Source organism: Pan troglodytes, chromosome 9, assembly GCF_028858775.2.
Source record: "Pan troglodytes isolate AG18354 chromosome 9, NHGRI_mPanTro3-v2.0_pri, whole genome shotgun sequence".
In the NCBI taxonomy this organism is placed as follows: domain Eukaryota; kingdom Metazoa; phylum Chordata; class Mammalia; order Primates; family Hominidae; genus Pan; species Pan troglodytes.
This window is the reverse complement of record NC_072407.2, coordinates 112,551,567-112,575,235: the sequence shown is the minus strand read 5'-3', so window position 1 is coordinate 112,575,235 and position 23,669 is coordinate 112,551,567. Positions and strand designations below refer to the sequence as shown.

Here is a 23,669-nt window from a genome sequence, read left to right as displayed (position 1 = left end):
GTAGCAAGAGAAACTACTCGATCCTACACTTAGGTTTTTAAATCCGTTTTATTTATATTTCAAGTGCTCACGCATAAAGATACATTCCCTGGCATTTATTTATCTTTTGTATATAGAGTGGGTCAGATGAAAGCCACTGGGTTTATATTATCTCCAGTTGATATTTTAAATAATCACTGCTAAGCAGTATTGAGTCTCCAGTATCCTTCAAGCACTATACTACATATATGGCATTTTATACTATATTATGCATCTATAAATGCAAGACACTTGTCTAGCCACTTTATTTATTCTTCACAACAAATTTAGGGGATAGTTGTTATCATGTCATCATCTCATCCGTTTACAAATTGTTTTAAAACCTCAGTACTGCACTCAATGTTACACAGTAACCAAGTGGCATAACTAGGTTTTGGATCCCATGGATTGCTTGTCTTCAAAACCCATTCTCTTCTTACACTGTAAGCAGGACGTAGTGATAGAAAGGAAAATTAGAGAACACTTAAAATTCACTCTCTGAGCAATTTTTAGGAATATAATGCATTATTAACTATAATCATAATTTTATATAATAGATCATGTGACCTTATTCCTCCTAACTGAAATTTTGTATCCTTTGACCAACATCTCCCCAACCTGCTCACCACCACCCCCAGCCCCTGGTAACCACCCTTCCACTTTCCAAAAAGGTGACTTTAATTTTTCCGGCCATTTATTTAGCTCCAATCCTTCAGTGCTTTTACCCTAGCACACCCTAGCCTCTGGCATCCAAAGAGGGCAAGTGTACATTCCCTTATTTGTGTGTGTGGAAGTGTCATTTTGTTTATTTTCCTTTGCTTCCCCATAGGATATGCTTTTCTTTCTTAATCAAAAAGGACCTCTCACCAAAGGTATCTTCAGGCAATCAGCCAATGTGAAATCCTGCAGAGAACTAAAAGAGAAATTGAATTCTGGAGTCGAAGTACACCTAGACTGTGAATCTATTTTTGTGATAGCATCTGTCTTAAAGGTAAGAAGAGTCATCCCTTTATCCACCCCATGGTGTAGCTCTAGAGAAAGAGGGTGTTTTACTTTTTCATTATGAACATTATTTCTATTTGCAAAGACCCATAATAGATTTATAAACATAATTTTTAACACTAAAAAGTGTTATAAAAACATTTCACAAAGTCAACATTGGACTTTAAAAGCTACCACTGATGATATGACATATCAGATATGCTTTTTAAATTTTTATCCCACACTAATCTCATCTTTACTTCTGCCACTCCATGTAAAAAATAAAAATTGTAAGTTTAAAAAATCAAAAAACACACGTATACCAAAACAGACATCCTGCATATGATTTCCTCACTCTCTTACTACCTTCTTAATGAAGGCAGTTTTCAAATATAAACATTAGACATTTGAAAACAGTTAAAGAAGTTTGCCATAATAAACATTTGGCTCACAATTGAAATAAAAAATTGCTGAGATCACTGAAAATTCCATTTATTTTCATAATCATCATGCCTTCCCTTTTTTTTTTTTTTTTTTTGAGGCGGGGTCTCACTCTGTCGCCCAGGCTGGAGTGCAATGGCATGATTGCGGCTCACTGCAACCTCCACCTCCTGGGTTCAAGTGATTCTCCTGCCTCAGCCTCCCGAGTAGCTGGGATTACAAGCATGCACTACCAGGTCCAGCTAATTTTTGTATTTTTAGTAGAGATGGGGTTTCACCATGTTGGCCCAGCTGGTCTCTAATTCCTGACCTCAGGTGATCCACCTGCCTCAGCCTCCCAGAGAGCTGGGATAATAGGCGTGAGCCACCGCACCCAGCCTAATGCCTTTTACTTTAAAAGTGGAGTAGGAATGACTTCAGCATCTAAGTTTTCCTTTACTTTTACCACACTTGGCATTCTTTGTGGTTCTTACACTTTACCCATTGTTACTTAAGTCACATCCATGGTTACAGAGATAGAGAGTTCTAAAATGTTTTCTGCCCCCACATTCTTGGAAATGCTCTACATTTTTGGAAACACCTACAGTCAAAATGAGCTCTAAGCAGAGCTTTTGACCTTAGCAGTATCTTCTGCAGACCTGTGTCAGGCTCTCACCTCCCAAAGGATTGGAATGCACCAGAGCTAGGGGTCAAGACAAGGCCCCAGCCTGTATCTCAGGCTGAAACGTGAAAACCAAGTTAAGGAAAATATGGTGAAGAAGATTCTTGCATACCCCTACTCCAGCTGAGTGCCCAGGTGCTTACAGAATGTTACTTCATGACTTTATATACAATCAGATGTTTCTGGATAAATAAGCCATATCTGCTCTTAAACCCTGCTATAAATTTTTGCAATTAGATATCATGCAAGAGAACTGGAGGGTTGAAGCTAAGGTCACCTCATCTGTTTTGCACAGGGTTTATGATTACTCTTCAATCCTGGAACACAATAAAAATATGTATATGTAAAATACAAATATGCATATGTAAAAATATGTAGCCAGATATATATGCCAAGGTTTTTTATGCATGACAAATTTTCCTTTTTTATATGTATCTCTTAGTTTACAAAGGTAAAGCTTGTGTTTTTTTGTTTTTTGTTTTTTTCAGTCGGGGTCTCACTCTGTTGCCCAGGCTGGAGTGCAGTGGCACGATCTCGGCTCACTGCAAACTCCACCTCCTGGGTTCATGCCATTCTCCTGCCTCAGCCTCCTGAGTAGCTGGGACTACAGTTGCCCGACACCACGCCTGGCAAATTTTTTTGTATTTTTAGTAGAGACGGGGTTTCACTGTGTTAGCCAGGATGGTCTCGATCTCCTGACCTCGTGATCCGCCCGCCTCGGCCTCCCAAGCTTGTGTTTTAAAACAATTTTCTTTAACAACCAAGAATGTTTGCAGAAAAAAAAATTTCTTACTATGCTATTCTTCATAGCATTACACTTCTTAAAATTTTGTGCTAAACTATTGATGCTATTGCAAAGAAGCATGGTTCTAGAAGAGTTAAATTATGTTTCAAATTGCAGAAATATTTGTCCAAAAATAACCAAAAGGCAAAAAATGATCCAAATGATTGAAAAGTCTGGTTAAATGTGTTCCAAGTAATTAACATTTTATCGTTATGTTTTACCCCCTTTTCTTCCAAGTGGTTGCAGAAAGGGAGATAATTTTTAGCAAAAGTTCTTAAGCTTTTGTTCTATTTCTTGTTTTTGAATCTGTTTTGAAGTGGTACTTTTTTTCACTTATGCTGGTTTTGCTTAAATATAAGTTTAAGTTATAGCTTAACTCTTCAAACTATAATTGGATAAAAATTGCTGAAGACACTATAACTTTGATCCATCAAACCTTTGAGGAAAAGTTCATATTTAATCCTGCAGTATCTCATCTCAGATGACTTTGAGGGTTCTGCTGATGGCCTTGGCTCTGGTTTTGGAGGAGAGGAGACATTCAACTAAGTGCTGTGAGCTGGTGATTGCAGTGCAGAATCGGCTCTCACATCCTTCTCAGCTGTGATGATGGTTGTATTTCGTAACTTGTTATTCCAGCTGTGGGAGAGTTCATTGAGATGTTACGAGTTATTATCTTTCAAGTGTAGGTTTAAGATGTTAATGATGTTTTTCTTCAAGACAGATCATAAGTATGTTTTCCACTGAGATTTAAAAAGAGAGCTATTGTCCCTACCACATTTTGAAATAACAGATTTTGCTTCTTCTAAATCTAACTTCTAAAGTGGGTACAGCAGCTAAAATTAGTTTGGAATTATGAAAATTCAATCACTTTACCCAAAAAGAGGTAACTTTTGTAATGATATACCTGAATCACAAGCATGCAGGTACATTTCTGCTAGAAGATATAATAGAACAGAAGAAGACTTTGAATTAGTCATTCTTCCTTCTTGTTAAACATTCTAAAAAAAAAAAGGATAGTAATAAAGTGACATGACTACAAAGAGGCTTTTCAAATTATCTTAAAATCTCAGTTACAGTTGATTGGCCTTCTCTTGGCTCCCATTAATATTTGGCCATATGCAATTTAGCAGCAGTTCACTAATGTCCTCTACTATGGCTAGGACTGTGCTTGGCATTGACATGTACAAAGAAGGGTCTGTCCCTACCCTGGAGGAGCTCATAAGCAAGTGGGGAAGATGCCCACATAATCAGCTGATTGTAACAATAACTTATCACAGCTTCTATATTACTGTTATAAACATGATATCTAAGTAACAAGTTGTGTGTTGCCTTCAATAAGGCACATAGATAAAATTATTTATTTGGTTTAGCAAGAGGTAAAATTGCCCAATTGCAGACTTTCACCTGTCCTCATGTTGCAAGCATGAAATTGCAAGAGGGTAGCCAACCATGTGTATGGTACTTAAACACGATATTGAGTTTACTCTGCCTAAAGTTTACTAAGGTGGAGATCAGACTGCAAGCTTGACCTTGGTAATGCCATACCAAAAGCAAGAGAGACAGTTGGCCTAGAATCAACTCTGTAGGACCAGGACAAGAACCAAATTTTGTTATTTTTAAGCTTTTTGTAAACAAAAGCCAAACAACAAAAGCTAAACAACAAACATACTTGGTCATATCCTGTTTGTGTCATAGTTCAGCCTTACCACACTCAGCCCTGCCAGTGGTCTCAGTAGAATAGGGTCTCCTAGAAAAGGATAATATCCTGTGGACATGTTATTTAGCATACATCAGGCATGGGTGTGCTGCCTAAGTTTCTAGAACCCAGCCATCACCTGAAATGCTCTCTCTCTCCAAATATATGAGAGCCTTTCTACAGGGAATACAGGGAGAAACCTTAAGTACCTCTTGATGCAATTTTGCACTAATAACACTGGAATATAAAGTTCCAAGATAACAGAGACTTTGTTTTAGTCACTTCTCTATCCCTAGCAACTTAAATAGTGCTTGGCACATATGAATAAATGCATGTAGAATGATTCAATGAATGACTACCAGACAATGAACCTCATAGATACCTTGGTACATTTCCTTGAACTAGCTGTCTAAGGGACAGGGGAAAAGGAATTTAGGATGGTTTACTGCCAGACCTTGTCATGTCATACTAGTTCACTAAAATATATGCAAACAGTAAGTTTCAGCCAAATGAGTTGTCCTTTATTTTCCCACCGTAATGAAGACTCCAGTTATCCCAATGATCTTTGCTATAAGAAAATCAAAGTACATGTTTCTGTGTCCCCAAGTCAATGGAGAGTTGGCGCAGAGCTCTGTGTAGTTCACAGAAGAGAGTACGTAAGGGAACTTTTCAACAAAATGTCTTCTACTTTCTCTAATACATATTTGGCATGAGGATAATTATTTGAAATATTTGTTTTTCCATCTATTTAAGGATTTTCTGCGAAATATTCCAGGAAGTATTTTTTCATCAGATCTCTATGATCACTGGGTCTCTGTAATGGATCAAGGAAATGATGAAGAGAAAATAAATACTGTTCAAAGGTAATTATTCTAATTTGGTCATGTCTCAAAAATACTTTAAAAATATTTTATAAGATTATTTATTAAAATAATGACAGCTATCAAAGTCATATCCATGTGGACCAGTTTAAAAATAGATTTATTCTAGTTTGTCATTGTTTTCCTTCTTAATCTTATAGTTGAACATTGTAATACTTGAACATTGTACACCTTCCATATACCTGAATCTGATAGGAGCTGAAATCCATTAGTCCACTAGCTAATACTATACACCCGGTCTTCAGTTTATGATCTTAATTTCTGTAAATATTTAACCAGACAACTCATCATATATTGCATTCACCAACTGAAGTCATACAGAGAAAATGACTTATTCTGTCTTCTCATGGAACTCAGTCTGGTAAGGTAGATAGAAAAATCAAGAATTACAATGCAGTACAATCAGTGCTAGAAGAGAGATTTGGAGAGTGTTGTGGAAGCACAGCAAAGACACAGTTAAGTCCTTGAAAAGTGGAAAGGAAAAGCAGAGTTGCAAAGGACGTCTGATCACAAAGGATGTACTGTCTCTACTCATGCAAAGGGAAATTGCTGGTAGAACTCACTACCCCATTCCTGGACGTTTCCTGCATTATAAGAGAGTAAGAAAGAAATGTCCCTTAACAAAAAGCAGTATTTCTAGTTCTGTGAATACTCAAGAATCTCAATATTACTTACTTGCATTTGCTTGTTTAGTACAGTTGTTTTTTCTTAAGCAACTTTCATATATGAATTATCTACACCTTTCACCAGTAGAACATAGTACAGCTGCTGAAGACACCAGAAACCAAGGCCGTTTAACAAAATACCACCTCCACTTCCATTATAGTTTGGCGTAAACCATTCAGATAGTGAGCATCAAATTCTAAACTGTGTTGCTATATATCCTATAAGCTGTTAAAGGATTTTTTTGGAAAAAGGTAAAATTATGACTCTCATGCAAATATAAACACGTGAAATGTTTTGTTTAAATCGTTTATGAGGGAACTAGTAAGATTAGTAAGATGTTACAACCAGTTCAAAGGAAATTTCAAAGTTGAAATCATATGTATATATTCATATATATATTCATATATATATTCACATATTCATATATATTCACATATATTCATATATATTCATATATATTCACATATATATTCACATATATTCACATATACATATATATGTTCACATATATATTCACATATATTCACATATATTCATATATATTCACATATATTCATATATGTTCACATATATTCACATACATATTCATATATTCATATATATTTTCACATATATCATATATATTCATATTCATATATTCACATATATTCATATATTCGTATATATTCACATATATTCATATATTCGTATATATTCACATATATTCACATATATATTCATATATATATGAATCAGAAATGCTAAAGTGAATTTGCAAATGAATACAAACAAAACTGACCTCTTCTATCAGGGCAGGGGTGCAGATCAATCAGTTCTCTCTCCACCAGAATTTTCACATCTTTAGACAAGTATTAGATGCACTGCTATCAGTTAGTTACAACTTACACAGAGTTGTAAAATAGCTCTTATTGTGAAAAATCTTAGGGCCCCATAGAAGCAGAAAACCCAAAAGCTTATGCTAGATGCCTTATTTTCCATTGAATACACCCAGTAATCTTTTGTTCTATTTCAAAGTCCTTCATAACTTACCCTTACAAAAACTATGCTCATTGTCAGTCCATTGTACTAAAGAAAGGCCTCCCTGCTATTTGTGCAAGCAGCAGTCAGACTATCATCTTTTCCCTAGTTTTCCCTAGGTTGCAGGTTTCTATTGAAAAAAAAAAACAGTCATGAATATCAGTATATTTGTAACTTTTTTGGATAATAGTAGTCATTTTTGCTGACTGATCATTTACAAATCCCTTATCAATAACAACATGAGAACAGTAGAAAATCTACTATAAGCAACTTATATGTGAAAGTGATACAATGAAACAGATTTAGGACAAAATTGACCTTGGAAGCTGGTGGAGCAGAACATAAGCTCTCAAAATGGACCTGGACGTCTTGATAGCTAAGGTTTGGGTTCTTACCAAGAGACAGCATTTCTGTGTTGCTACTTAAATGAGCATTTTATAAATTGCTGTTTAATTTTATCAGAAAGCTTTTTGTCATTTTTGGTTGAAAATATTCTGAAATGTTACAGGATTGGCCTAAGTTTGCATTATGCTAGTTTCAGGGAAATATTTCAGGCAGCATTTTTTTAAATGAAATATTTTTCTGCATTCTTTTACATTTTCTTTGAGATGTGAAGACAATATACAAAAACAAAAAATAAATTCCCAATGCCTGTTTTTTCTTTCTGTACAGGCAGTCCTCACTTTGTATGGTACCATGTTAACTGAAACTCTTGCATATCTGAACTGTGTTCTTGATTTCCCTCTTCCCCATTCAAAGTGAGAGTTGCTTGTCTTTACAAGTTTTTGAATGAAATGTCTTGCTTAAAGAGTAATTTTTCTGTCTTTAGGCTATTAGACCAGCTTCCGAGAGCCAATGTTGTTCTCCTAAGGTATCTTTTTGGGGTGTTACACAACATTGAGCAACATTCCTCATCCAATCAGATGACTGCATTTAATTTAGCTGTGTGTGTCGCTCCAAGTATTCTTTGGCCTCCTACTTCCTCCAGCCCAGAACTAGAAAACGAATTTACAAAAAAGGTAATGAAGTTTTTCATTTTTATGCCCTGGGAGACTGAGTCCCCGTTTTGAAACTGAAATTTGGGGTATTCTAAAAGATGATTTCTTAAATAACTTAAATATACCGTATCCTTATAAATTTGACTTTACTGGTAGACTATAGGAAAGTGAATTGTTAAGTAGAAAATGATAGCAGATGGGTTACTTCTCTTTTCCCTTTAAGGAGGCTAAACACCATGATTAAAACCATAAAGTGATAAAGCAGCTGATAAGATTTTTTAAATGAAAAGAAAAAAAGGACTTTGGAACTAGGACAGCTAAGCTTCCATTCTCAGCTCCACCCCTTGCCAGATGTACAGTCTTGGGCAAAATTACATTGACCCACAGTGTCCTCATCTAAAAATAAAATGGAGTCGGTGATAATACAGTAGTTATTTGAAATCACACTCCTGTAGTCCCTGACAGTTAATAAGGGGTGTGGGGATATCAGGTCCCTTTGCTCTTAACATTTCTCCTGCCCCTTGGCCTCAGCTACTGGGGCAAGGGAACTTCAGAAAGGTTCCAGAACCTCTCAATGGAGTCACAAAGCTCCCTAGTAAACTCTTACCTTTCCCTGCAAGCACCTCTTGTTAGGGAGCCTAGCAGAAGGTGGCAGTACATGGATAGACCTGTCAGCCAAATGACTGGGTAGATACTAGTCAGGAACACAAGTTTTCTTTCTAGCTGTCTTTCTCCTTCACAGTGCACTCGCAGATGAGCCCTCTTCCCAAGCTTATGACAGCCTGCCCTTTACACAAGAAATAGTTTTTATAAGTCTTTGTCTAATGATGCTTTATAAATTTTAATAACAAAATATATTTCTTTACCCAATTTTACAGACAGAGCCATTGGTATAAAACATTAAGCCAAGGCTACAAATAATAACTTTAGTCCACTGATTACATTTCTATGCCCAAACTACTTTTAAAAGTATCATAGTTTTTTAGGGAAACTGTTTAATGTACTTTTAAAGCCGATATGAATTTTTCTCTGGGTAGATGTGCTTTTTGTTAAAAATCAGGATTTATATATGAAATGTGATTTATAAACATGTAATATGAAAAGTAATACTTCGTTTGTCCTTTTTCTTACAGGTTTCCCTGCTTATACAATTTCTGATTGAGAATTGCCTTAGGATATTTGGAGAAGAAATCACTTCCCTCTTCAGAGAGGTTTCAGTGAGATGTGACACTAGAGAGAATGCCTCAGGTATTGTGAATAATTGGATTGGTTTTTGTGAGAAATAGACACATGTTTGTTTGTAAACGTGCTGGGATAGGGGTTTTCCTGGAGCCCACAGCAGCTGAAGTGAAAGGAGCCTCTGATCCAGGTCAATGGGGCCCAGGGCTTTTTGATCCTTCCTTAGATGGCCTGCCAATAGGTCAGCATATGTTAACAGTGTAGTGGGATTAAGAACTATGTAAAGATTAGGTTCCAGCCTTCAATAAGTTAGTGGCAGCATGCTGTGGTATGATGTTTTTTGATGGGCTTTTTAACTTTATGAATAACCCTAATATATATAATAGAACTGCTATGGTTGAAACTGGTGTAGAAAGCCCAGAGGTAGTAGAGGCATGAATGTTTTGTTTTTTTTTTTTTGTCCTCTCCTTCCTTGTACTGGTCCCTCAGACACGTCAGAATTCTAGTGTGCTATGAAACAGTTTGAAACAACTAGCATCATTTGGCTGGGAGGGTGGGGGAACACTGAATTCGAAGACATACAGCTGCCTTCAGAATATGAATCCTTGTGCCATCAATTACTAGATGTGTTATCTTTGGCCAATTATTCTATGCCACTGAACATCATTGTCTTTATCTCTAAAATGTGGATAAAAATAATGTCTAACTTTTATGGTTGTTGTAAAGATTAAATAAGGTAATGGATATTAAGGAACTTTGTAAAAGAGACATTGTTAGAGTTAGTAAATGGTTTCCCCAAGACTAGTGTTAAGTATGTATAACCACTAGCAATCTGTTAGAAGGCAGAGTCTTACTCAGAATCTGGATATACTTATACTATGAAGGCAATAATTCCTTCATATTTTTTACCATTTCTTGGTCATACGACATGTTCATTGCTTTAAGAAAATCTCACTTAAGGAAAGCCCATTCGTCAGGAACTGAGATAAATCTCCTATACCCCAGCAATTTTATTTTTATTCTTCACTAACAATTGAGATTGTGAAAGATTCTCTCTTTCTTGAGAGTAGGAATTTGAACACTTCACATGAAAAGAGAATTCAGCTAAGCACCATAGTTTGTTCTTAAGGAAGCATGAGTATATTTGTGGTAAGTAAATATGTTAATCATGGTTTAATTTTTTTGACAGATATTTCTTGCTTTCAACTGAATGACTCCTCCTATGACAGCTTGGAAAATGAGCTAAATGAGGATGTTGATGCACCATGCAGTGACTTGGTAAAGAAACTTGGCCAGGGGAGCAGAAGCATGGACTCTGTCTTAACCCTCAGTGACTATGATCTTGACCAGCCCGAGGTGGAAGGCCTTTTAACCCTAAGCGACTTTGACTTGGCCCATTCTAAAGATGAAGATGTTCAAATGAAACGGCCTCTTGAATCCAAGCCGGTGAACATTTTAGTGTACACAAAGATCCCACTGCGGGATCATGCCAGGGCCCCATCTGCCATGTGCACACCCAGCTACCTGTCCACAGCTGCAGCAAATGCTGCAAAAAGCCTGAGGCGACACCGGCGTTGCTCAGAGCCCAGCATCGACTATCTGGATTCAAAGCTTTCCTACCTCAGGGAGTTTTATCAGAAAAAGCTACGCAAGTCCAGCTGTGATGCAATTCTTTCTCAAAAAGATGAAGACTATCTGAAGCAGAATCAACCCCTCCAGGAGGAAGGAAAGACATGTTTTAAACAGAGTTTAGTCACAGGCACTGATGTCAGCAAGAAAAATGCCACTACTCAAAACACTAAGAAGAAAAGCTTGTCTGGTAGTGAAGGAAATCATGTGAAACTTTTCCCTAAGTCTAAGCCAGTGGCCATTTCTGTGGCATCTTATAGTCCTATGTCCTCACAGGATCATTCCAAGAACCAGCCCTTTGATGTGAATACATCTGGATACTCCCCACCACACACAGCAGATGCCCTCAAGGGTCCAAGGACACATCGGCGCTGCTCAGAGCCCAACATAGAAGACCAGAACCGCAAGCTGACCTATCTCAGGGGAATTTATTCAAAGAAACAACATAAAACCAGCTGTGAAGCTGGTCTCTTGCATGGAGAGGAGGATTATCTCAAACGGCATAAGTCTTTGCAAATGGAGGGGCAGAAGCTCATTAATCAGAGTTTAGTCATGGGGATTGAGGTGGGCAAGAGTAGTACCACAAACCAAAACACTGAGAAGGTTTTACCCCCAAGATTAAACCTTTGCCCAAGGACCAGCTATTCCAGCTTATCCTCCCCAGGCACTTCCCCATCCGGCTCATCAGTAAGCTCCCAAGACAGTGCTTTTTCTCAGATTTCTGAACACTCTGTGTTTACACCCACTGAGACTTCCTCTCCAATAGATTGCACTTTTCAGGCTCAGAGAAAACGGGAAGAGCTTTCTCCTGACTTTAGCAATGCCAGCCATGTTTCTGGAATGCCCGGTCCCTCATCAAGGCAGGCTTGCAGCCGCCCAGCCTATACAAAGAAGGACACCATGGAGTGGCATTCACAAATGCATTCTGTAACTCTTCATCCCAGCACATGGTTGAGAAATGGTGTGGCCAGTTTGAAAAACTGGTCCCTCAAAAAGAAAGCAAAGGCAGCCAGACCAGAGGAAGAGAAAATAGCTTCTCCAAAAGGACCCTTAGAGCCACCCCCACATGCTTCTGGTGTTCCAGAAGCCAACTCACTGCAAGAGGAACAAAAAGACTTGCCCTTAAGGGCAGCTGAAGGACTGTCCCCTGTGCAATCAGCCCAAAGGTGTAGTTCTTCTCCCTTCCAGGACTCAGAGAGACACTGTAGCTCTCCATTCAGCCTGGTGGAGAGCAGACTTAAGCTGTGCATGAAGTCACATGAGGAAATAGAGCCTGGTAGTCAGAGCTCTTCTGGTTCTCTGCCTTGGGAAAGAGCCTCAGCCAGCTCTTGGACTCTAGAGGATGCGACCAGCCCAGACTCAGGGCCTACAGTGGTCTGCGACATTGAGGACAGGTATTTAACCAAAGACATTTAAGCATAGTAAGAATCTGATGTCCACAAGAACAGGAACTGGGTTAATAATAGACAATAATTATTATGACCCCTTTGTATAAGATACCTGGGAGAGGTAGCATAAGGATTATCATTGCTAATACTTAGGACAACGAAATAATTCTCTTTATTGAGACTACTTGACAAATACTTTATGCTAAAAATTTTGTCACCTAAGTGTTTGGGAGGCTTTTTCTTATTAAAGGTTGGGATTGGTCCTGTCATGTGGTTTTAGAGATACTAACAGAGGGCTAGAGAAAGCATCTTCTGTAGAGGAAGCACTTATGGGAACAGTCTGTGAGATTGATGTCCTGAGAAGACCAAGATATCAGGAATGAGGAATAGGGGCCTGAGGAGAGAGGGGAAGGGTACAGAGAAACCATCTACATTCCATGGAATGTTTTTAATAAGTAGGCAAGAAAAATGCCACTAATCAAAGCATTAAGTGTGTCCAGTAATGAAGAACATCATGTAAAATCTTTCCCTAAATCTAAGCCAGTGGCCATTTTTGTGGGATCTTACTAATCACGTGTCCTTACAGAATCATTCCACGAACCAGCCCATTGCTACAGCTAGAGTGGAGAAAAACAGAGTGACTCAAAAGCCATGGGTACCATGATATCAGTTTTGTTGGTTGTATTTGTCGGTTTGTTTTTTCATTCGTGTTGAAGTGCTTTGCAAGGCTTCAGGAAACGGAGTTGTGAGGAGAAAGAAGAAAATGGCTGCTCATTTCAGTACCCTTTTCAAAGGTATCTCTGCCTAGGAACATTCTTCAGAAATGCAACTTCTTCTATTTAGAAGGTGACCTCCTGACAGCGTTCACTCTCAATATGGAGGAAAAGACCACAACAACTGTCCTTTCTCAATTACACAAATGCTGTTAAAATGTGATCAAACCATGGCATCACCTTGCTGAAATGTTTCTGCACAGTCCTGCCTCTTAGATTACAGTCAGCCAGAAAAACATACTTATAAATCATCCCTTTTCTGATTGATTTTTGTAGTTTGGCAATTGAGAGAGCAATATTGAGGTTGGCAGGTTATAAGGAGTCCCACAATAGAATACCCAACAAAGTGGCTACCAGGCCTTCTCAGACAGCCATTTGCTTTGGGTTTTGCTTCCAGACATTGTTCCATATTTTTGCCCCAAATGTTTCATGGCTTATACCCCATTGGTTTATTTTATATCCATGGACCTTTCTCTGCTTTCTTGACTTAAAGGTTGCAGCAGTGCATCTCGTCACCTAGGAATAGATTATCAGGCCTTGCCAACTAGTATGCAGGGATGGCACTAAAAATGGATGTGCATCTTCTTTCACATTAACTACTAACCTATAAGAAGTTGCTCTGGGCCCATTTATTCTCTTTAGTTCACCATCAGATGGACCTTTCTCTCACAAGCTAGCTTATTCCAAATTATTTGTCTTATTAATCACCAGAAAATGGTCATATCAAATGTTCTTTCTTTTTTGTTCTAAAGGTTGCATTTTCAGTTATAGGGGAAAAAATATTTTCTCTAAGATAGAAGAAGTTATTTCAGTATTAGCTATAGGTGCTACCTACCTCTTGGGGACATGGCCCTGTTTGCGCTAACCATTACAATGATCTTTTAGAACTCTGTATCCAAAGAGCTACTTCGTGACACTGGCCATCTGACTCACAGATGTGAAGTCGATTTCACTTTATAACTAACCAGTCCTACATATTAAGACTTCTAAGTGTCCATATGCATCTTTTTTGGTATAATATATAAAGTCAGCAGGGACTCCCCTTTCCCTTAGGGCATACTACTGTCAGAACTGCAAGATGTGAATGAAGCTCTTACGGCTTGGAGTGTCTTTCTGGAAGAAATTGCCTTTTTTTTTTTTTTTCATGTTAGCAGGTAAAAAATCATTCACCCAATTTGAAGCATAGAAGAAAATAGTTGCTGAGGTTTTTTTAATAACCATTCCTACTATCTGTGTTCCCTTAGATACTCCTGTAATTCTTAATGTGAATAGTTTGTTAATATTGCTGTAAAGTATTATATTGTATGATTTGAAGATAGACTATATGTCATTTTATTATACTCCATCAATCTATAATATATTAGACTGATGCTTTATCTAAAATGCTTTGAGTTTGTATAATATATCTTGACAAATTTTACTACCATATGTTATGTAATAAATGTGTATTTTTGTACTTGCAGAAACTGCTGCTAACTTTTAAAGTTGTTTGGTTTTCAAGGCACTGATAATGGATATGTATGAAGTCCATGCTGTCTGTTAAATAAAATGCCATTCTGCAGAATTAACCATCCCACCAGAGCAATATTGCCCTTTGTAGAATTGTTCTAGTTAATGATCCCAATCTCTGCCTAACATTGGAAATTTCATAGAGTATAATCTAACATTGGAAATTTCATAGAGTATAATTAATGTTGAATTTGAACCTTGAGCTTTTAGTCAGAACCTGTGGTCAGTCTGTCTTTTTAGGAAAAGTGGTTTTTTAAAATACTTTTTTTCTAATGTTATTTACCAAACAAACAAGTCATGTTTTAGATACAAAGTCTTCATTTTCTTAGCATTGTGTTTTCACTGTGCTCCTGGAATGAGATATAGTCAGTATTCTTATGTCAAAGAACCATAAGATCACTTCGATTGTGTGAGATTTTCTTATCTAAGTTTGGACCATTCTAACCAGAATACCCAGATGACCCCAGACACATACCAAGACATCAGTGCTTTTCAGGTCATATAAATGTATTCAATATGACGAGATTGTCATGACTACTACAGCTTTGCCATCTGAAAGTTGGCTGAGGTTCCCTCTGTGTAAAGTTAATCACTATTTCAAAGGGATTCAAAAACATATTCTACTTTAGTCCAGACAGGATTTCTCTCTAAATATTACAGAAACACAATGATAATTTCACTTTTTAAAAAGAGTCTTAATCTAAAAGCACTGAATTTAAGAGATTATCTCCTTTGTGCTTTTCTACTTTTCATGACATGACATTGCTTCGAAGGAATCTAATGTATATCATCTTTGAACCAATGCCATATTGTTTCTGCTGAAAAAATAATTCTAAGAATATTATGTATCTTCATCCAAATTTTGGTGGCAAGTGTTTAATTTGTATTTTCCTTCCAGGTCATGTTTTGTTTGTTTTGTTTTCGTTTTTGTTTTTGTTTTGAGATGGAGTCTCACTCTGTAGCCCAAGCTGGAGTGCAGTGGCGTAATCTCGGCTCACTGCAACCTTCGCCTCTGGGGCTTAAGCAATTCTCCTGCGTCAGCCTCCCAAGTAGCTGAGACTACAGGTGCATGCCACCATACCTCGTTAATTTTTTTTTTTATTTTTAGTAGAGGCAGGGTTTCACCACGTTGCCCTGGGTGGTCTCGAACTCCTGAGCTCAGGAGATACCGCCTCGGCCTCCTAAAGTGCCAGCTCATGTTTTAATGACACAGAGAACATCTTTACAAACTGCCTATTCCAATGCAAAGAAAAATTCATTACAAAAAAAGTTAGTAAATAATTTTTATTCCCTGAATAATAAAGTTGGATAAAATGTTTACTTTCTTCAACATCTATTCTGGCTGCGAGGATTTCTCATAAGGTAAGTTTCTAAGTATTCTTGAATTCTGTGCTGACTTACCCTGAGCTAGCATTTTACCCCATTCCTGAGCCACCTTCAGGTTTGTTTTTAAATACCATGAACTCTAGCTCTGCACACCAGAGTGTCAGATGTTATGGTAGAATTAATTGACAGAGGGCTCTGGGTTGTAATTTGGAAAGTTTTGTTTTGAAATCCCAATGAAGTACACACAGATGATGGTATTTATTAGATGACCATCGCTCCTTTTTTTATTGAGACAGAGTCTCACCCTCGTTGTCCAGGCTGGAGTGCAATGGCACAATATTGGCTCATGGCAACCTCCGCCTCTCGGGTTCAAGTGATTCTTCTGCCTCAGCTTCCTGAGTAGCTAGGATTACAGGCATGCGCCACCATGCCCAGCCAATTTTGTATTTTTAGTAGAGACGAGGTTTCTCCATGTTGGTCAGGCTGGTCTCAAACTCCCGACCTCAGGTGATCCACCCGCCATGGCCTCCCAAAGTGCTGGGATTACAGGCGTGAGCCACCGCGCCCGGCCAAGCATTGTTCTTTAATGTGTGTTCACATAGTGCAGCACCAGAACACATACACATTTTTAGATCAAAATATATTTTAACATTTGTTAAAGCAAAATATATGTTTTCTGGAGTTGAATTTTACATGGTAATATATAGGCTTTGGAGACATTAAGATTTAAATGCTAGTTGTTGTTGTAGTCTAAACTTGATATTAGATTACAGTAACTTGGAATTAAATTTAGGACTTCTCCTTGCAGCCGCTTTATCTGCCATGAAGTGAATAAATCAGCTAAAAACTTGTGAGGTAGTTCCATTACTCTAAGCAAATAAAATGAGTGCTACAAAGAAATGCGCCTCCTCTGCCAGATCACAGGGGCTGTGATTGTTACTGCCTAAAATTTTCAGGAGGAAAGGAAATATGTATCTTTTCCCAAGAAGGGGATGATTAAGTAGCAGAGAATCATCAAAATACATGAACACAAGACGCTTCCTGCTTGATGGCACAGCAAGTGAGGGGAAAGCCTTAAGTAAGCATTATAATTCGTACAAGAAACTGAATCACAGGGAGTTTAAGAAAAAAAAAAACTGAAAAGAAGGAAAGAGCATGGCTTGGGGAAATGAAAATGTTAAAAGTGATAAAATGTTATTCAGGCAGCTAAACTTTTATTGCCAGATACTGTTCCAGACCCTAGTGATACAAGGTGAAAAAGACAAATTATTTCTGTCCTCAAGGACTTTAAACAGAGAAGGGAAAAATTGGGCTGTGTAGAAGAGTGGGAACAGTAACATTTATTGGGTACTTAGTTGCATGCATGCACTGGTGATGAATGTATTACATGTAGTATTTCATTTAATGCTCACAATAGATCTTGTGTCCTGGGTACATTCAGCTGGCACCTCATTCTGACCACAGATTCTTTTTTTTTTTTTAACCTTTTCCTCTTAAAATAGGTAAGACAATACTTCTTTCATAATAAAGCAGGCACAAATTATGTATGTGAGGACCATCCAGACTTTCCTAAATTCTTGTGTCTAGGCTGGGTATCTCAAATTTATGAAAATCGTATCAGAAATCAGAAAGCTATGATAAATATAAAAATAATTGGACTGAGAATTTGTTTTACACAAAATGGCAGACTTGTGTCTCCATGCTCCTCTCTGCTAAGTACAACTATAAATCCTGTAAATATACCACAGACAGCCAAAAGAGAATCTTGAAAGGGGATAAGAGGCAGTGAAATTGGCTTAGAACTCTAGGAGTGGGGGAACAACACAGTGGCAGAGCATCTTACATCTCCTCACCAGTAGAAGGAGGTGACCCAAGGCCTGACCTTTCCCAACTAGCAACACAGGGCAGCTCAGAAATGCCCCTTTCCCTGATCAATGTGAAGCCCTCTGACACAACTGGGTGAAGCAGGAACCATCGGCAAGATGGACTGATAAGAGCTCCACTAGTAATAAATGACCTTTCCTGCTAGGCCTGAGACTCCCCTCACCCCTGAAAGATAGTTGGTCAGGCAACAACAGCAAGAGGGACCCAGCCACAACAGGCAGCTCATCCTGGGAAGCTAATTGGCCACAGCTGCTGTAAGATTCCCTTCCCCTGTCCAAAGACACTGAAACAGCCAGACGGTATGGGAAGGATTCCACCACAAAAAATACCCAGCCAGGGCTGTCTCACGCATGAGGAACAAAGAGGCCTCCTTGACTGGAAACATCAAAATAACACACCACAAAAGCTCTGAAAATTAAGTTGTCATTGGGCGCCCCCATCCCAAACACAGGCCAGATCTGGATGCTGAAACTAAACAGGTGACTGCTAAAATAAAAAGATTTATGTAGGACCCAGAGTCTCTTATATAATAGACAAAATGTCCAGGATACAATTAAAAATCACCTGTCTCACCAAGAACCAGGAAAATCACAATTTCAATGAGAAAAGACAATGTCAACATTAAGATGATTTTTAAAACAGCCACTCTAAAACGTGTCAGAAACCAAATACAAATTATCTTAAATGAAAAAATATATATAATCTGAGCAAATAAATAGAAATTATACAAAAGAACCAAATGGAAATTGTTAAACTGAAAAATACAATAGCAGAAATCTCAGTGTATGGGCTCAATAGCAGAGTGGAGATGACAGAGGATAGAATCAGTAAACTTGAGGACAGATTGATAGAAGTTGATCACAATCTGAACAACAGAACAGACTGGAAAAAATAATAATAGAGTATCAGGGACCCGTGGAACACTAACAAAAGAGCCAACATTTGTATCAGAGTTCCAGAAGGAGAGAGCATAAGGCTGAAACGGTATTCAGGGAAATAATGGCTGAAAACTGAACAAATGTGGTAAAAGACATAAACCTACACATTTAAGAAACTCAAACCTAAGCAGGATAAATGCAAAGGCATCATAATTGAATGTCTGGAAACTAAAGACAAAATCTTGAAAACAGAACCAACAACTTACCTATAGGAAAACACAATTCAAATGACAGGATTTATCATTTGAAACCATGAAGGCCAGAAGGAAGTGGCACAACATTTTACAAGTGCAGAAAGAAAAAGAACTGTCAACCCAGAATCCCATATCCAGTGAAACTAACCTCAATGAATGAAGAAAGAATAAGGACATACTCAGATGAAAGAACATGTCAGGAATGTGTCACTAGCAGATATACCTGTAAAGATTTGCTAAAGAAAGTTTTTTAAACAAAGTAAATGATGGAAAATTCGGAGCATCAGGAAAAAAAATAAGAGTATGTATGACAATCCTCATGAGTTTTATAAGTCATATTTGATACTTGAAACAAAAATTATAACACCATTTGATACTCAAAACAATGATATTGAAAAGTGGAAAAGATAAAAGGACCTAAATGGAAATGAAGTTCCCATACTTCATTCAAAGTGGTAAAATGTTGGTACCAGAAGAATGTGATATGCTACAGGTGTATATTGTAATATCCAGAGCAACTACTACAAAAACTATATATTTGGAGTGCGTATATCTCTAAAGCAATAAATAAATCAAGATGAAATTCCAAAAAAATTCTTTAAAACCCACAGGAAGGCAAAAAAAAGCAGAATAATAAAGCCAGAGGAAGCAAATAGAAAATAATAAAATGGCATACTTAAGCTCTAAGGTATCAAGAATTGCCTTAAATGTAAATGATCTACATACACTGATCAAAAGACAGAGATTGACAGAATGTTTAAGTGTGTATGGGGTGGAGGAGGAACAGTTTTTTTAATGACCTAATATTTCTTATGTACAAAAATTAACTTCAAATTCAACAACATAGGTAGGTTCAAAGTAAAATGGTGAAAAAGATGTATCATGCAAATATTCATCAAAAGAAAGCAGGAGTGGCTATATTAAAACTGGAAAGACAGACCTATAAAACAAAGAAAATTACCAGAGACAGAAAGGAACATTTTATGACAATCCACCAAGAAGACATAGCAATCCTAAATGTGTATGCACAAACAGCAGAGCTTCAAAACATTAGAGCAAAAACTGACGTAACTGAAAGGAGAAATAGACAAATCCACAATTATAGTTGGAGACTTCCACACTCCTCTCTCAACAATTCAATAAAACAACTAGACAGAAAACCAGCAAGGATATAGAAGAATTTTCATCAACACCATCAATCATATCTAATCAGCCTTTATAGAATAATCCATGCAACAGCAGAGTAGACATTCTTTTCAATTGCTCAAGGAACAGATACCAAGAGGCTGTACTCTGGGCTATAAAACAAACATCAACATTTTAAAATGATTGAAATCATACGGACTATGTTTTGAGACCACAGTGGAATTAAACTAGAAGTAAATAACAGAAAGATAACAGGAGAATCTCCAAACACTTGAAAACCAGCACACTTCTAAATATCCGTGAGTCAAAGAGGAAGTTTCAAAAGAAAACTTTTTTAATCACAAAACTAAGTGGAAATACAACATTTCAAAATACAGCAAGTCCTTGAATAACGTCATTTCATTCAATGTTGTTTCACTGTAACACTGAAGAAAAATAAATAAATAGATTTCCAGCTGGGGCCACTGTCTGTGTGGAGTTTGCACATTGTCCTTACGTGTTCCTGGGTTTTTTCTGGTACTCTGATTTCCTCCCACATCCCAAAGATGTGCCCGTTAGGTCCACTGGCATGTCTACATTGTCCCAGGATGAGTGTGGGTGTGTGAGTGTGCACTGCGTTGGGATGGCATCCTGTCAGGGATGGTTCCTGCCTTGCACGCTGAGTTGCCAGGACAGGCACCTGCCACCCGAGACCTTGAATTGGAACAACTGAGTAAGTATCTTACTTGTGTTTGTTAATCTATTTTAAATATATAGAGTTAGTATTTATTCCAAGATTCAATATTAGAATAATTTGGGTCTTTATTTAGAAGTTTGACAGGGTCTGTGACCAGAAACACCAAAGAATCTTAACTCTTGTTTATATCAATTAACCTTAGGTAAAATTGGTTTCATTTTGTTGTCCTTTTGCTTAAAGTCACAGTTTCCAAGAACATATTGATGACATTAAATGAGGATTTACTACATACGGGATACTGGTAAAGCAGTGCCTAAAGGAAAATTTATAACACTAAATGCTTACATTAAAACAGAGGAAAGATCTCCAATCAATAAGCTAAGACCCCACCTTAAAAAACTAGATAAAGAAGAGCAAAATTAATCCAAAACAAGCAGAAGGGAGAAAATAATAAAGATCAAAGCAGAAATCAATAAAATTGAATATAGAAAAATAGAGAAAATTAAAAAGATGGCTTATTTTAAAAAATCAATAAAATTGCTAAATCTCTAGGAAGACTAATGAAAGAGAAAACAAATCACCAATATCAGGAATAAAACATGAGATATCATTACAGATTCTGCAGCCATTAAAAGAATAAGAGAATACTACAAATAATTTTCACACTTATAAACTTGACAAACCACAACTTACCAATACACCACCAAGATGAAACATAATCTGAATAGTCACATAATCATTAAATAAATTCACAATGTAAAGCTCCCAAAGAAAAAAATCTCCCAGGCCCAGATGGTTTCACTGGAGAATTCTAACCTTTAAAGAAAAATTGTAACCAATTTTATACAGTCTCTTTCAGAAAATAGAAAAGTAGGAAACACTTCCAACTCATTTTATGAAGTCAAGTATTATCCTGATACAAATTCCAAAAAAGACCGTATGAAAATAAATAAAAAGAGGAAAGGAAGAAAAGAAGAAAAGGAAGAAAAGAAGGCATTACCAATGTCTCTTATGAATTTAGATGCCAATTTTTAATTAGCAAACAATCTAGCAATGAATAAAAGGAATTATTTACAATGACCAAGTAGGATTTTTTTTCAGATATGCAAGTGGTTCAATATTTGAAAATCAGTATATCAACCATATATCAACAGGCTAAAGATGGAAAATCGTAGTATCATATAAATTGACACAGAAAGACATTTGAAAATCCAATACCCATTAATGATTTAAAAAAATAACAACTCAGCAAGGTAGAAGGAAAATACCTGTTTCCTGTTTGTGTTTTGGTTTTGTTTGTTTGTTTGTTTGTTTGTTTTTCTGAGATGGAGTTTCGTTCTTGTCACTCAGGCTGGAGTCCAATGGCATGATCTCGGCTTACTGCAACCTCCGACTCCTGGGTTCAAGCGATTCTCCTGCCTCAGCCTCCCAAGTACCTGGGGTTACAGGCACCTGCCACCCACGCCCAGCTAATTTTTTGTATTTTTAGTAGAGACGGGGTTTCACCATGTTGGCCAGGCTGGTCTTGAACCCCTGACCTCAGGTAATCCACCCATCTCAGCCTCCCAAAATGCTGGGATTACAGGCATGAGCCACCACACCCAGCCTGTTTGATTTTTTAAAAATCTACAAAAAGTCTACAGCTAATCTCATACTGAAATGGTGAAAGACTAAATGCTTTCTCCTAAGATTAGGAACAAACCAAGGATGTCTGCTATCACCACTCTTGCTGAACATACTACTGGAAGGTATAACCACTGAACTAAGGCAGGAAAACAAAGGCATACAGATTGGAAAAGAAGAAATAAAGCTATCTGCAAGTGTCATGATTGACATGACTGTCACAGAAAATCCCAAGGAATTTTTTTAAAAGTACCTCCTAGGACTAATAATTTAATTCAGCAGGGTCACAGAATACAAGGTCAACACACAAAAATCATTTTATACTTACATATGCTAATAACATGCTGAAAGTAAAATTAAAGACAATACCACTTATAATTACTCTAAAGAAAATGAAATACTTAGGCATAAATCTAAGAAAACATATATAAGATATGAATGCTGAAAATTACAAAATATTGATGAAATGCTGGTGAAAATAATCAGAGGACCTAAATAAATGGGGAGATATGCAATATTCATGGATTGGAAGACTCAACGCAGTAAAGATGTCAACTCTTCCCAAATTGATATATAGGTTTAATTCAATTCCAACCAAAACTCCCAGAAAGGATTTTTGTAGCTGTAGATAAGTTTCTTCTAAAATTTATTGGAAAGGCACAGGCCTTAGAATAGCTAACATCACCTTGGCAAAGAAGAATAAGGTGAAAAGACCACATTTCTCAAAATTAAGGCTTACTATATAATTAGAGCAATCAGGAGATTACAGTATTGATGGAGAGAGAGAAAAACATGTCAGTGGAACATATGTGAAACACATCCATAGACTTTGATACGGCAAAGATGTTGGAATTATTACACCAGGAATTTAAACAGCTATGATTAATATACTATTGGTACTAATCAAAAGATTAGACAACATGCAAGAACAGATGAATACCATAAGCAGAGGTATGGAAACTCTAAGAATAAAAAAATTCTAGAAATCAATGTAACGATGTAACAAAAATGAAGAATGCCTTTGATGAGCTCATCAATAGATTCGATACGATTGAGGAAAGAACCGTGAGCTTGAAGAAATGTCAGTACAAACTTCCAAAACTGAAAGGCAAAGAGAAAAAGCAGTGAAAAATATAAAATAGAATATCCAAAAACTGTGGGAAAATTACAAAAGGTATAACATATATATAAGGCAAATGCCAGAAGGAGAAGAAAAACAAAAAAAGCATTTGAAATAAAAATTATTGAAAACGTCTCATGA

The 23,669-nt window shown here is 37.1% G+C and overlaps 1 protein-coding gene and 1 long non-coding RNA gene across 6 annotated transcripts in view; one reads left to right on the top strand and one right to left on the bottom strand.

The window, feature by feature from the left end:
* The window catches only part of ARHGAP20 (Rho GTPase activating protein 20), a 134,909-nt gene extending 120,224 nt beyond the window's left edge, over window positions 1-14,685 (top strand). For 4 of the 5 annotated variants that reach the window (XM_063784498.1, XM_063784496.1, XM_009424136.5 and 1 more), the window contains 6 exons: window positions 848-1,009; window positions 5,335-5,444; window positions 7,975-8,164; window positions 9,277-9,391; window positions 10,512-12,345; window positions 12,926-14,685. In XM_063784498.1, the coding sequence (XP_063640568.1) occupies window positions 848-1,009; window positions 5,335-5,444; window positions 7,975-8,164; window positions 9,277-9,391; window positions 10,512-12,345; window positions 12,926-12,980 (2,466 nt within the window). In that variant the 3' untranslated portion in view covers window positions 12,981-14,685. Of the gene's footprint in view, window positions 1-847; window positions 1,010-5,334; window positions 5,445-7,974; window positions 8,165-9,276; window positions 9,392-10,511 lie in introns of all 5 variants that reach the window. The other variant, XM_009424137.5, reaches the window with a different exon arrangement.
* On the bottom strand, window positions 269-7,296 carry LOC107967212 (uncharacterized). Its single transcript, XR_001707545.3, has 3 exons — window positions 7,158-7,296; window positions 6,907-6,966; window positions 269-3,521 (listed from the first exon to the last, which is right to left on the bottom strand). It is a non-coding gene; the product is annotated as an uncharacterized LOC107967212 (long non-coding RNA).
* Window positions 14,686-23,669: the final 8,984 nt, after the last annotated feature.